This window comes from Caenorhabditis remanei, chromosome II, assembly GCF_010183535.1.
Source record: "Caenorhabditis remanei strain PX506 chromosome II, whole genome shotgun sequence".
Classification (NCBI taxonomy): Eukaryota; Metazoa; Nematoda; class Chromadorea; order Rhabditida; family Rhabditidae; genus Caenorhabditis; species Caenorhabditis remanei.
Window position 1 is genome coordinate 15,242,902 of NC_071329.1, and position 12,659 is coordinate 15,255,560.

Below are 12,659 nucleotides of genomic sequence, written 5' to 3' on the forward strand. Positions count from 1 at the left end.
TTGCCCAATTTGAAAAATCATAATTTTCAATAATATAAACTAAAAATATGTGATGAAAAATGAAAAATGTTGAAGACTGCAAAGATATTACGCTGTGAGTGGAGTGGAAGAGAAATTTACACTAAATCGATGGTGGCCGTATGGCCGATGTGGCCGAAGAAACCAAAAGTGACATTTTAAAGAAACAAGCTTATTATCAGAATTTTTGGAAATCGAAGTGAATCATTGAGGTAAACCGGTTGAGAAACTGATAATTAAAGAGAAATATTGCAAAAAAACTTGCAGACACAGCTGAAATCTTCAATTATTGAAAAAAGATGCTATCGCTAGAAAGCAAGCGCGCCCCACCGGTCACTTCAAAAATAATTTGCATTTTTTTCGTAAATAAAACAAAAACCTGTCAATTTTCTGACTTTTCGTGCTTCTTCTAGTCAAAATGTTCTCAAAATGAAGAATTTCAGGTTCTAAAATCGACAAAACTTGAGAATGTCGTCATTCTACAGTAGTGGAGACGACAACAACGGCTACAACCCGCGGATTCACTCTCGATACGCCGAGCGCGAAGGATATCATTTGGCGTCGGGATCCGAAGACCCACGGACCTTGTAAGTATATCGTTTTTCAGTTTTAACAACGGTTTGTCTTTTTTCAGATTTGTCGGAAATCTCGATCCAGCCATCACCGACGAGTTCCTCGCCACACTCTTCAATCAGATAGGTGCAGTGACAAAAGCAAAGATTATTTTCGATGTGAGTTAGAAGTTTTTCTAGAAGGATTCATTTTGTGTTTTCAGGGACTCAACGATCCGTTCGCGTTCGTCGAGTTCTCGGACCACAACCAGGCGTCGCAGGCTCTCCAATCGATGAATGGACGTCAACTTCTCGAGCGCGAAATGCGAGTGAACTGGGCGGTCGAACCGAATCAACCCGGAGATCGTAACAAGCCAGAAACCTCTCGTCACTTCCACGTCTTCGTCGGAGATCTCTCCGCTGAAATAGACTCGACGAAGCTTCGCGAGGCGTTCCTCCCATTCGGAGAAGTGTCGGAAGCGAAAATTATTCGAGACAATGCGACAAACAAAGCCAAGGGATACGGATTTGTCTCATACCCGAGAAGAGAAGACGCCGAGAGAGCTATTGAGCAAATGAATGGCCAATGGTTGGGACGGAGAACGATTCGTACAAATTGGGCGACCAGAAAGCCTGAAGAGGAAGGAGGAGAACGTCGGGAGCGAGATAGAAATGAAAGAGGGGATCGACCACATCGAGGTGAAGGACGACATCATCACTTCGAGAAGACGTATGATGAGGTGTTTAGAGAGGCGGCAGCTGACAACACGTCCGTCTATGTTGGAAATATCAACTCCCTCACTGGTAAATTTTTGAAAACTTTTGAAATGTATGATGAACGTAACAACAACAGCAGTTTTAGCGCTGGTTAGCAGCGCTTAACTGACAATTGTGCGTTTCAGTTACATTTGTCGTGTTTTCTTTCGGAATTTTTAGCAAAAAACCATGAAAACAGTGAGATAGCATCTCGGTAATTACTTGACTCTACAAATTTCGCAGAAAATCCGAAAAAATTAACGCAAATTGCGTGTTGAACGTTTAACGCTGCGCTACAGCGCTAAAACTGGCAATATTGCGTTTCTGTTAAAATTTCCATGATTTCGTTTAAAATTTCTGACAAAATGGTTTGAAAAGACAATGATTATGATGCAGATGTAACTTTGTTTCGAAAATTCCAAAGAAAATCACTGAAAAATTATGGAAAATTGCGGATGGAACGTTTAACGCTGTTTAACAGCGCTAAACTGAAAATTATGCGTTTCTGCTAAATTTTACACCTTTTACAATTTCCGACAAAATAGAAAGATAATAGAGAGAATACAATTTAGGTGTAGTTTTATTGCAAATATTTCGAAGAAAGTCCCTGAAAATTGGTGAATGGTGTGTGTTTTAAAGTGCGCGTTTTTAAGCGTTTAGCAGCGCTGAACTGAAATTTGTGCGTTTCTGTTCAATTTTACATATTTTCGTTTGAAAATTCTGACGAAATGTTCGAAAATACAATGATTAGGATGTAGGTGTAGTTTTATTCTAAATATTGCGACAAAAGTCCCTGAAAATTAGTGAAAAAAACCTGTTGAACGTTTTTACTCGTTTAGCGCTTGTTATTATCAAAACAATTTTTCTTGACATTTTTCTGAGCCCGCGAAAGTTGCCGCCTTTGAATTTAATAACGCCCCCTTTTTGCAGTCTCCGGCAGGGTTTTTCGCAATCCGCCGCGCACTTTTTTCGCGATTTATTTTCAGCTTCGATTATCGAAGTATTTGTAAGCTGTAAAACTGTTTTTGTTGCACGTGTTCTCCATATGTAGTGGTAAAAAGAAAAAAACGGAACAAGGCATGTTAATTTCCTAATTTTCGTTTGAAAAAACGCGAAAAGCGTCAGAAATTTGGAAAAATCTGTTGAACGATGACTCGGAAAGCGAAAACTGTAGCAAGACAAGAGAAAGGACAAAGAAAATATGAAAAATAACGTATTTATTGAGAATCAAGCAGTGAATAACGTTGAATAACGTTTTTAAACATGTCTAATTAAATTTTAATGCTGAAAGGAAATTAATTCATTTACGGAGCATGAGGATTCCAGTAAAAACCCCGCAAAACTCTGAGCAAGATCGACTAAGACCGGAATCAGTAGTCACTCCGTGTTTCTTCTTTTTTTGATTGATGATTATACTTATTTATCTGCAAAATTAATTTTGGAAGTAAAATTTTTATTTTTCTATTTTATTGAAGCTGTTGGTCCTCCGTTTGTTGCTTTTAACCTCATTCCGTCTGAAACAAACAAAGAGTGATATTTTCCAACAAATATAAACTATTTTTTAAACAATTAGAATGTATTCAAGCCAAAAACAACGAAAAATAAAGCATCAAAATACGCTGAAAATAAATCGCGAAAAAAGTGCGCGGCGGATTGCGAAAAACCCTGCCGGAGACTGCAAAAAGGGGGCGTTATTAAATTCAAAGGCGGCAACTTTCGCGGGCTCAGAAAAATGTCAAGAAAAATTGTTTTGATAATAGCAGCGCTAAAACTGACAAATGTGCGTTTATGTCGATCTTCTGCAGCTTTCGTCTGGAATTTTCTGGAATTTTCTGCAAAACACTATGAAACGGTGAGAAAGCATTACTATAATTACTTTATTCTACAAATTTCGAAGAAAATTCCTGAAAATTAGTGAAAACTGCATGTTGAACGTTTAGCGCTGTTTAGCAGCGCTAAAATGAAAATTGAGCGTTTTAGTTGAATTTTAGGTGTTTTCGTTTGGATTTTTTGACAAATTAGAAAAATATTTTTAAATAGTGTTTTAAAAAAGGTTATAATGTAGGAGTAACTTTTTTGCCAAAAATTTTCGGAGAAAAACCGTGAAAATTAACGAATGATGAGTGTTGAACGTCTAGCGCTTTTTAGCAGCGCTAAACTGACAAATGTGCGTTTCAGTTGAATTTTACTTGTTTCCGTTCAAAATTTCTGAAAAATAGCTTGAAGTCATTTTACTGTACTGATTTCGAAAAAAAGTGTGAAAAGTTCGTGTTGTACGTTTAGCGCTGTTAACATCGCTCACTTCAATCTTTTTTTTTCAGAGGATGAGATTCGTCGTGGCTTCGAGCGATTCGGTCAAATCGTCGAGGTTCGAATCTTCAAGTCTCAAGGATACGCCTTCGTCAAATTCGAGCAGAAGGAGTCGGCCGCCCGTGCAATCGTCCAGATGAACAATCAGGATGTGAGCGGTCAAATGGTTCGATGCAGTTGGGGAAAGAGTGGAGATGTAAGTTTTCTGACTGAAATTCGATAAATTTTTTTCTGTTTTCAGGGCGGAAAAGGAGGTGGAGGTGACCGTCATGCTTACGGTTACGGTGGAAGTGGTGGTGGAGGATCAAGCAGCAACTTCACACCGTTCGGATCTGGAAGTGGTCCAGCTGGAGGTCCGCCAGCGGCTGGCGGCAACAGCAGCCAGTACTGGCAGTACTATGCCCAGTACTACAATAATCCACAATTGATGCAACAGTGGTCGAGCTACTGGCAGCAAGGGAAGCAAGGACCGCCGCCGAGTTAAATAATGATTTTTTGGTAATATATTTTCAAGCCACGCCCATTTTTAGGCCACGCCCCCATTTGAGTATTTTTCAAACCAATTTAATAATCTAAAAGTTAGCAGAGCTTGAACCTTTTCTATTTATTTGTTGTCACCCAGAATCCTATATTGTCTCCCTTTTATTATAATTTATATAATTTATTTGCTCCACACTTTGCCACGTTCCAACCAATCATTTTCATATTTTCTCACTGCACAGTCTCCCAGCCTCCGAAAACGAACTGCAAGGAAATTTTTGATCTACCCTCATGAAACGAAAATTTTGAGAAATTAGCAGGTCTACAATTTTATTTTTTTGATTTTTAGAGTAAAGCTCCAAGTCAGGAATGATAAAATTCAAGTTTTAGAATTATTCTGAGAGCATTATCCACGCATTCAATCCAAAAAATCCTGGTTTCAGATACTTTTTCAGGTCGAAATGGCAATTTTTCATTTTGATTTTGGAAAAATCTACGGGATTTGTTCATTTCCCAACATTATCCAACGAATGATATCTCAAAACGTGCTCCGGAGATTTGTACACATTTCTGTAGGACGGTTTTTCAATTTGCTCATTAGTTTTCGAGAAATCGATCAAATTCTGAATTTTTTTCGATTTTTTGTTATTTTCTCGAAAACTAATGAGCGAATTGAAAAACCGTCCTACAGAAATGTGTACAAATCTCCGGAGCACATTTCGAGCTATCATTCGTTGGATTATGTTGAGAAATGAACAAATCCCGTAGATTTTTCCAAAATCAAAATGAAAAATTGCCATTTCGACCTGAAAAAGTATCTGAAACCAGGATTTTTTGGATTGAATGCGTGGATAATGCTCTCAGAATAATTCTAAAACTTGAATTTTATCATTCCTGACTTGGAGCTTTACTCTAAAAATCAAAAAAATAAAACTGTAGACCTGCTAATTTCTCAAAATTTTCGTTTCATGAGGGTAGATCAAAAATTTCCTTGCAGTTCTTTCTCGGAGTCTGGGAGACTGTGCACTGGTCTTTTTTTTGTTTACCCCTGCTCCTCATTTCTGTCATCAATTTCGTGTTCCACCCGATTTGTTTTGATAATTGTATCAAAAATTGTATTGAATCCAGTCACCCCGATCTTCTGTCATATAATGTGTATTTCAGATGAATTGTTTTGTGAAACCAGATAACCATTTATTTCGCATTTTATTTATGAAGGCTGGATGCCACAAACTTCACCGCCCATACAAACATCTGTGGTATTGGTGGCGGTGCATCTGAAAGTCAACTACTTGCACTCAATTCTCCTTTGGAATCCACAAAAACTTACAAAATGTTATCAATTGCATATGAGCGATCACTGAAAACTCGAAATGCAAGACAATCGGCAACAGAACCATCCGGTTTTCCTGGTTTGAAAATGTAGCCAGTTGGGTTTTCAGATAGTAATGGGTCGCCGAATGAGAAAGCCTGAAAACGAGAAAAAGCGAATTTTTAAAGGTGGTGAGATCGCAACATTTATCACAGCCCTGAGTTGGCGGCCGGGTTCTCGGCCGAGTGGCTCAGCCGGTTGTGGTTTTTACCCATGCACGTTTGGTCGTGGGTTCGAGACCCACTGATCGAACATTGAGCCAAAACTTTTTTAAAGTTTAAACCTCCTATAATTCAGACTTACACTCAAACCTGAACAACTTGCATTCCCAATACATTCAGTTTTCCGAGCGCCGGAAACCCAGGCAGCATTGAGTCTAACAGTAGAGTTGAACCATCCTGCATCCAACGCTCGCGCTGAAAATTTTTGAATTGTTATCAAAAATTCAAAAGTAATGTTACATAAATCCACGGTCTGCTACCGGATGGTGTTAAAGGCGCATGCAATTTGTTCGGATGGGGGTCGTAGTAGAAAGCAGCGCCTTTAACACCCTCCGGCGGCAGATTGTGAATTTATAATAATACCTCGAACCCATTCAAACTCCTCTGGTGACTCGATTCCGCTGAGATATTTATTGACTGAAGCGCCGCAAATACTTACAATCTTTTCATAGTCTTGACATCCATAGTTCGGAAAAAACTGAAAAAAAGAAATCAAATTGAATTTTTCCTTTTCCCTTCCCATGGGAATTCCCACACTCACTATCATACACCATGGTCCCAGTGGTCTCAGGAACATTTGGTGGCCGGCACTAGGACACATTAGTGGTCCATTTGTCAGGAAATTCCAAGTCTGGGTAGAGGAATCGTAGGTTATCGTGTAGTTTTCGTATATCTGACGACCAGATGTTGAGAGTCCAGTTGATGTGTCTGTTCCGAAGAAGTAGCCCTGAATTATCAAATTATTGGGTTGGTAAAGTGCTTCAGTGTTGAATTTGAAAGCGGAAACTCCTGATTTCGCTATTTTCGGATATACATACGTGAAATATCTAATGGGAGTGCTTTACTCTACGACTGAAGTCATATTTTTTTCATTTCAGATAATGATAATTCAGACAACTCTATGAAACTTTCATCATTGGAGCTTATGCTAAAAATCGCTCTAAAGGCTACAATCCCAGTTCTCCTGACTGAAAAGGAGCCTAGATGGAAGAAAAAGAAAAGAAAATTGCAAAGATTTTGTCAAAGTAAAGTACCATTCTCCATACTCACCTTTCCTCCTATCATGTCATCTGCTGGACAACTCAACATGTCATCATTATCTATTTTGTACGCGAACTTTGATTCAACTGAAACACTCCGTCCAACAGTCTGCAATTGCCCGATTTCAAAAATTCGGCATACTGTATCTTCTTCATGGATTGCCTGAACTGTTAATCTAAATTAATTCTTTCGATCTCTCTTACTACACAAGTGGCATTTTGAGTGCAATAGTTCAAACAATCCTCCCAACCCAAGTCGAGACTACTGGATCCAGTAAAAGCTGATGGTGTCCCACTGGTAACTATCATTGCGGTGTACACTATCATCTGAATTGAAAAAAATTCACATAAAAACTAAGAAGGTGAACTATTAGCTCTGCACAGTTCTTACAACTACGCTGCACCGAAATTCCCTTGAAAAACTATCTTTTTTCTCTGAGTCTCTCAATTTTGCACACAATTTTCTTTGATTTCGGTAGAGCGCGGTTGTAAGAAGCGTGCCGTGCTAATACAATACTCACACTTGAACGGATCAAAAAGATACATCTGAATATAAAGGAGAGCATTTGGAGGGAGAAGATTTATAAAAGGTGGAATAACAAGCAATGACATGAACATCTCCGACTGGCCTCATTATTTGTGTGTAGTCATAGAAATCCGACAAATGGAATAGCATTAGTTTTATGTTTTTGGTGCTGTTGAGCTTGAACTACACCCACCGAAAGTTTGCGATGTTTGCTCGACCTTTTGATCTCCAGAAAAAAGTTTATTACGATTAAAAAATACAGGGTTACGGTATAGGACTAGCGCCACAAAGATGTGCAATCATGCATGTTGAGTTATCAGGAGTGAGACCCAAGTTGCATCTGAAATTCGGTTAATAATTATTACAAATCAGATAATCAATCTCACTGAAAGTTTTCGATTCCCCGACTTATGTCACCTTCTATTGAGTAAGCTAGACAATCTGCTCCGGTTCCATCCGGTTTATTAGGTTTGAATTGATATCCAGGTAGGTTAGAGGATAACGTTGGGTCGGAGAATGAGAAGGCCTGAAAATAGTAAAATAAGCTATGACTAAGTCATAGTTGCTACTTTTAGCTATTCAAAAATATCAAAATTAATTGTTTTCAGTGCAAAACAGCCGAACTATAACGCGTTTGGTACGGTCTTCGTGGAGTTTTTGGAAGACAACCCTGATTTCGAAAGTTTTCCGACCTTTTTCTAAAAAACATTTTTCGAAAATTCGCCCATCACTTGATGGCAAAAAGATGAAGGACCATCCAAAAATATTTGGGTGAAAAAAGTTTATAGTCAGCACGAAATACTTGGTTTCCCAGTCAATCAACTTCAAAATCGCGAGAAAATGACAATGGCAGCCTATACGACATCTGTACATGGTTATTAAAATTTGCAAAAAAAGGTTGTCGAGTAGCAGAACCGAACCCGCAACGTATCGGACACTATCCTAGCAACTTACCATTGAACCAAACCTTCACGGAATTATTCCGGGATTGAGGAGGTACATTTTTCGGTACACGCGGAAATAGCGTTTCAACAGTAAAAGTTTGACGGCTCATAACTTGGTTTACGTAAGCATTTCGCTGATTTTTCTTGCATTTTCGGAATAAGCAGGGTCGAGAGTATCTATGGTCTGATTTATAGAAAAAGTTCAACCCGCCTCGTCATGAACTTCCCTTGTAAGTAACTTTGACGGCCAGAACTTACATTTGTTGTAAAGATATAGGTCTGAATGGAAATATAGTCGATTGTCTCCATGGCTTACCAACTTTTCCATCAACAGTATCATCTTTCGGGCAAGCGGCAACATTACTCAATTTATAAGAAAACTTAGTGAGAACATCATTACTCCGTTTAACAGTCTGCAAGTCCCCGCCTTCAAACTTTTGACACACATTGTTTTCCCCATAAACTGCCTGAAAAATATAAATCATACAGCCACATTATTTTGTCTGATCACATCAAACACGAGGCATTCTGAGTACAATAACTCAAACATTGATCCCAACTCAATGGGAGACTACTTGAGTTGGTATACGTTTCGGGCTTTCCATTGATTACTATCATGATGCAGTTGACATTTGCATAGATTGAAAAAGCGGTTAATAGAGTGTAGGACAACATGCAAATAGGAGCCGAAGAGAAATAAGAATGACGAGAAGGAGAACAGCTGAGACTGGATTCTAAGGGCATGTGGGATTATTATATTTTGAAACCATGGAAGTCCGAAGATTGAAACGTTTCATTTATTAGAGGCATAGAGGCTACCAGCAGAAAATTCGCGGCTACGCCGCGATTTTCGCTGGATTTAATTTGACTCGGCTATTAAAAAAGCTTTAAGTGAAGACCGAAAAACAATACAACTTTTCTCACAAAACCAAACATTTCCATATGAATATATAACCCTTTTACTTCGTTTGACTTTCTCCAACACTACAGTCACGCAAAGATCCAAACTTTTCAAAAAAAGGCATTTTGGATGTTCCCTCGAAAGTTCGACTCTTTTTTTCAACTTTATTGACTGTTTCTTCATGATTTCGTCTTGGTTGAGCCGCATAGCACACGATATACTTTCTTGCTGTAAATCAGGCCTCGACCTTCTTTGGTCGGCCCTATGACAGCTTCACAAATATGGCGGTCACACCTCAAAACTTCAAAAGAATTATTCTCGACGTTCCGGGGTTCTCAGGGAAAACTTTAGATTCCCTCTACATACCCGTTGTCAAAAAACCAAAACTAAAGCGTCTAGAAACATCTTTTTGACGTACTTGATATAAAGTCGCAGCGACGCTGCTGAAAACTCAAAAGTGAGACGATTTTGGGACGTCTATTACATTTCTTTACATTTCTTCGAAAGAGTTTCTCTTCTAATCAGCTTTGTTGGTTGATTCTCTATATTCCATTTCCCGATTAAGATCTTTTGGCTCTATCCCAGTTTAGATGTCCTTAAAAAAAAAGAATTTTCCCTTTAAGAGACAATGTCTCGCTCAAGCCACCAGGCCATGTTACACATAAACAAAAGTGATCCGTTTTGGCTGATTTTTTGACATGTTAGTACCCTAGGAATTCTAAGAATTTTATACCATGCCAAATTAGGCTCCGCCCCCTTTGACCTACCGAAACGATCGATTGAAGTTGAAAAATGAAAATTTTTCTTTCGAAAGATAGGATCAAAATCTTTTCAGAAATGGATTGCCAGCCTTATTTTGTGCATTTTATAAGATAACTATTTTTTTCTAGCTCTCCTGCATCATATAGAAAAAATCACTTTTTTGAAAAATTTCTCATTTTTTTCATGTTTTTTGGATTTTTCGGCAGGTCGAAGTACTGTGGTCCGAAGTAAATTTATGATGGTAAGATACATATTAGTGATAACTATCTGAAAATATAAAGACTTTCCCCAGATTCCACTGTCTAGAGGAGTTCTGATCAAAAAAGTGACGAAATTTCAAACATTTTAACGTACCCCCCCTCCATGGTAAAAAATGGCTGGGTTACGAAAATCAAAAATATTCATGATTTGAGTTATTCAGAGCTAGATTAATGCTCACACATCTTTTCAGACAATTCTGGCCATGTTTCAGTGAGTTACAGACACCTCCTCCATTTTTTTGACTCAAAAAGTTTGAGCTCTTGTAACTTTCCAGATTATGACTCAAAATTTATGAAACTTTGAGAAAACACTGGAATATACTTCGAAAACACAAGTAGTTAAACAAATGTCAAATGTTGTCGTTTTGTTCAACTTTCGTTTCATTTCATATCTGATAGCTTCATGGGTCTACGATAGGGAGGTATTCTGGCACAAAAAATGCCAGCATTCTTTTTTGTAATCAACTTTTAACTATTTATTTGTGTTTTTGAAGTATGTTCCAATGTTTTCTAGAAGTTTCTTAAACTTTGAGTAATAATCTTGAAAGTTACCAGAGCTCAAACTTTTTGAGTCAAAAAAATGGAGGAGGTGTCTGTAACTCACTGAAACATGGCCAGAATTGCCTGAAAAGTTGTGTGAGCTTTAATCTTGCTCTGAATAACTCAAATCATGAATATTTTTGATTTTCGTAACCCAGCCATTTTTTACCATGGAGGGGGGTACGTTAAAATGTTTGAAATTTCGTCACTTTTTTTATCAGAACTCCTCTAGACAGTGGAATCTGGGGAAAGTCTTTATATTTTCAGATAGTTATCACTAATATGTATCTTACCATCATAAATTTACTTCGGACCACAGTACTTCGACCTGCCGAAAAATCCAAAAAACATGAAAAAAATGAGAAATTTTTCAAAAAAGTGATTTTTTCTATATGATGCAGGAGAGCTAGAAAACAATAGTTATCTTATAAAATGCACAAAATAAGGCTGGCAATCCATTTCTGAAAAGATCTTCTTCCTACTAATGGAATAGTTCTGTGTGTGTGTCCGTCCGACGCTTCTCCCTGAATAACTTTTTTCTCTCTGAACCGTTTCAAAAGAAGTTTCGGGGTAAACACATGAACCTCCGAGCGCTTCAATTTTTTGGACCCTGGGTGTCAGATTACTGTAGGATTACTGTAGCTACCGTAACCCAAAAAATGAAAAAGGGTTCCAAACAGAACGAGGGGAGACCAGACTGGGGTGGTAACAACCTTGACCCCTCAGCATGACACCCAAAAAAAGTTGGGTCGGTTACTGTAAGATTACGGTAGTTACAGAGTTTTGAGCTTTAACAGTCGAACCTGAATATCTTGGAAGGCTCAAATCCCCACTGATCGAGTACGTTGATAAATTTATTAACTCCGTAGTCCCGTACTTTTCCTTGAAGTAATTTGCAGGATTTCCAGTACCATACCCCTGAAAGGGTACTGTAGCTACAGTAACCCAAAAATCGGAAACGCAGGTTAAAACTGAAAATACGGGGCCCATACTTTGGTTGTGACTCCCTGGGCACCTTAACACAATACTCCAAAAATTTGAGCCAGATTGGCCGCAACATCCAGAAATTTCCAAAAGTTTCCAGAATGTTCCAGAAACTTCTTGAAACTTTCAAAAACTTCTAGAAACTTCCAGAGAGTTCTAGAAAATTTCAGAAATTAATAGAACCGTTCAAAAAATCTAGACTTTACAGAACCTTCCAGTTCAAAATTTTGAATTTCGGCGGGAATTCAAATATTCTGGAACCTTCTAGAAACTTCTAGAAAAAACTTTTGAGTTTCAGCGGGAGTTCAAATATTCCAGAACCTTCTAGAAACTTCTAGAAAAAAGTTTTGAATTTCGGTGGGAGTTCAAATATTCCAGAACCTTCTAGAAACTTCTAGAAAAAAGTTTTGAATTTCGGTGGGAATTCAAATATTCTGGAACCTTCTAGAAACTTCTAGAGAAACTTTTGAATTTCGGCGGGAATTCAAATATTCCAGAACCTTCTAGAAACTTCTAGAAAAACTTTTGAATTTCAGCGGGAATTCAAATATTCCAGAACCTTCTAGAAACTTCTAGAGAAACTTTTGAATTTCCGCGGGAATTCAAATATTCTAGAACCTTCTAGAGATTTCTTTACACGAGTTTTGACTACGGGTAAATGGATGAAATCCAGTTTTCCTGAACTGCCCAAAATTGTTAAGCGGCAAAGCGGCGCACTCAAAAAGAAATCATGAAGCAACAGTCCACAAAGTTGAAAGGAAAAGTAAAACTTTCGAGGAACCATCCTAAATGTCCATGTTATGAGAAGTTCCGGTTTTTGCATTGCTGTAGTGTCGGAGAAAGTAATAAACGTAGTAAAAGGGTTATATATTCACGAGGAGTTCTTTGGTTTAGTGAAAACACTTTTATCGTTTTTTGATGTTTTCTTAAAGTTTAGAAAAAAAAGTCAGAGAAATTTTTTCGGCAGCATCCTCAAAAAAAATGAAAGAGAAAG

At 38.0% G+C, this 12,659-nt stretch overlaps 2 protein-coding genes across 2 annotated transcripts; one reads left to right on the forward strand and one right to left on the reverse strand.

Annotated features, from left to right (window-relative positions):
• Positions 1–486: 486 nt before the first annotated feature.
• Positions 487–4,119, forward strand: GCK72_007113 (uncharacterized protein; the record flags this gene model as incomplete). The annotated part of the gene is made up of 5 exons (XM_053725986.1): positions 487–605; positions 653–749; positions 794–1,373; positions 3,647–3,831; positions 3,877–4,119. The coding sequence occupies 5 exons, from the start codon at positions 487–489 to the stop codon at positions 4,117–4,119; spliced, it is 1,224 nt and encodes a 407-aa protein (XP_053590180.1).
• A 1,206-nt stretch (positions 4,120–5,325) lies between these two features.
• On the reverse strand, positions 5,326–8,527 carry GCK72_007114 (uncharacterized protein; the record flags this gene model as incomplete). The annotated part of the gene is made up of 11 exons (XM_053725987.1): positions 5,326–5,392; positions 5,446–5,585; positions 5,791–5,903; positions 6,072–6,186; positions 6,250–6,435; positions 6,759–6,857; positions 6,953–7,075; positions 7,270–7,294; positions 7,543–7,614; positions 7,661–7,800; positions 8,477–8,527. 11 exons carry the CDS (start codon positions 8,525–8,527, stop codon positions 5,326–5,328), a joined length of 1,131 nt encoding a protein of 376 aa, XP_053590181.1.
• Positions 8,528–12,659: the final 4,132 nt, after the last annotated feature.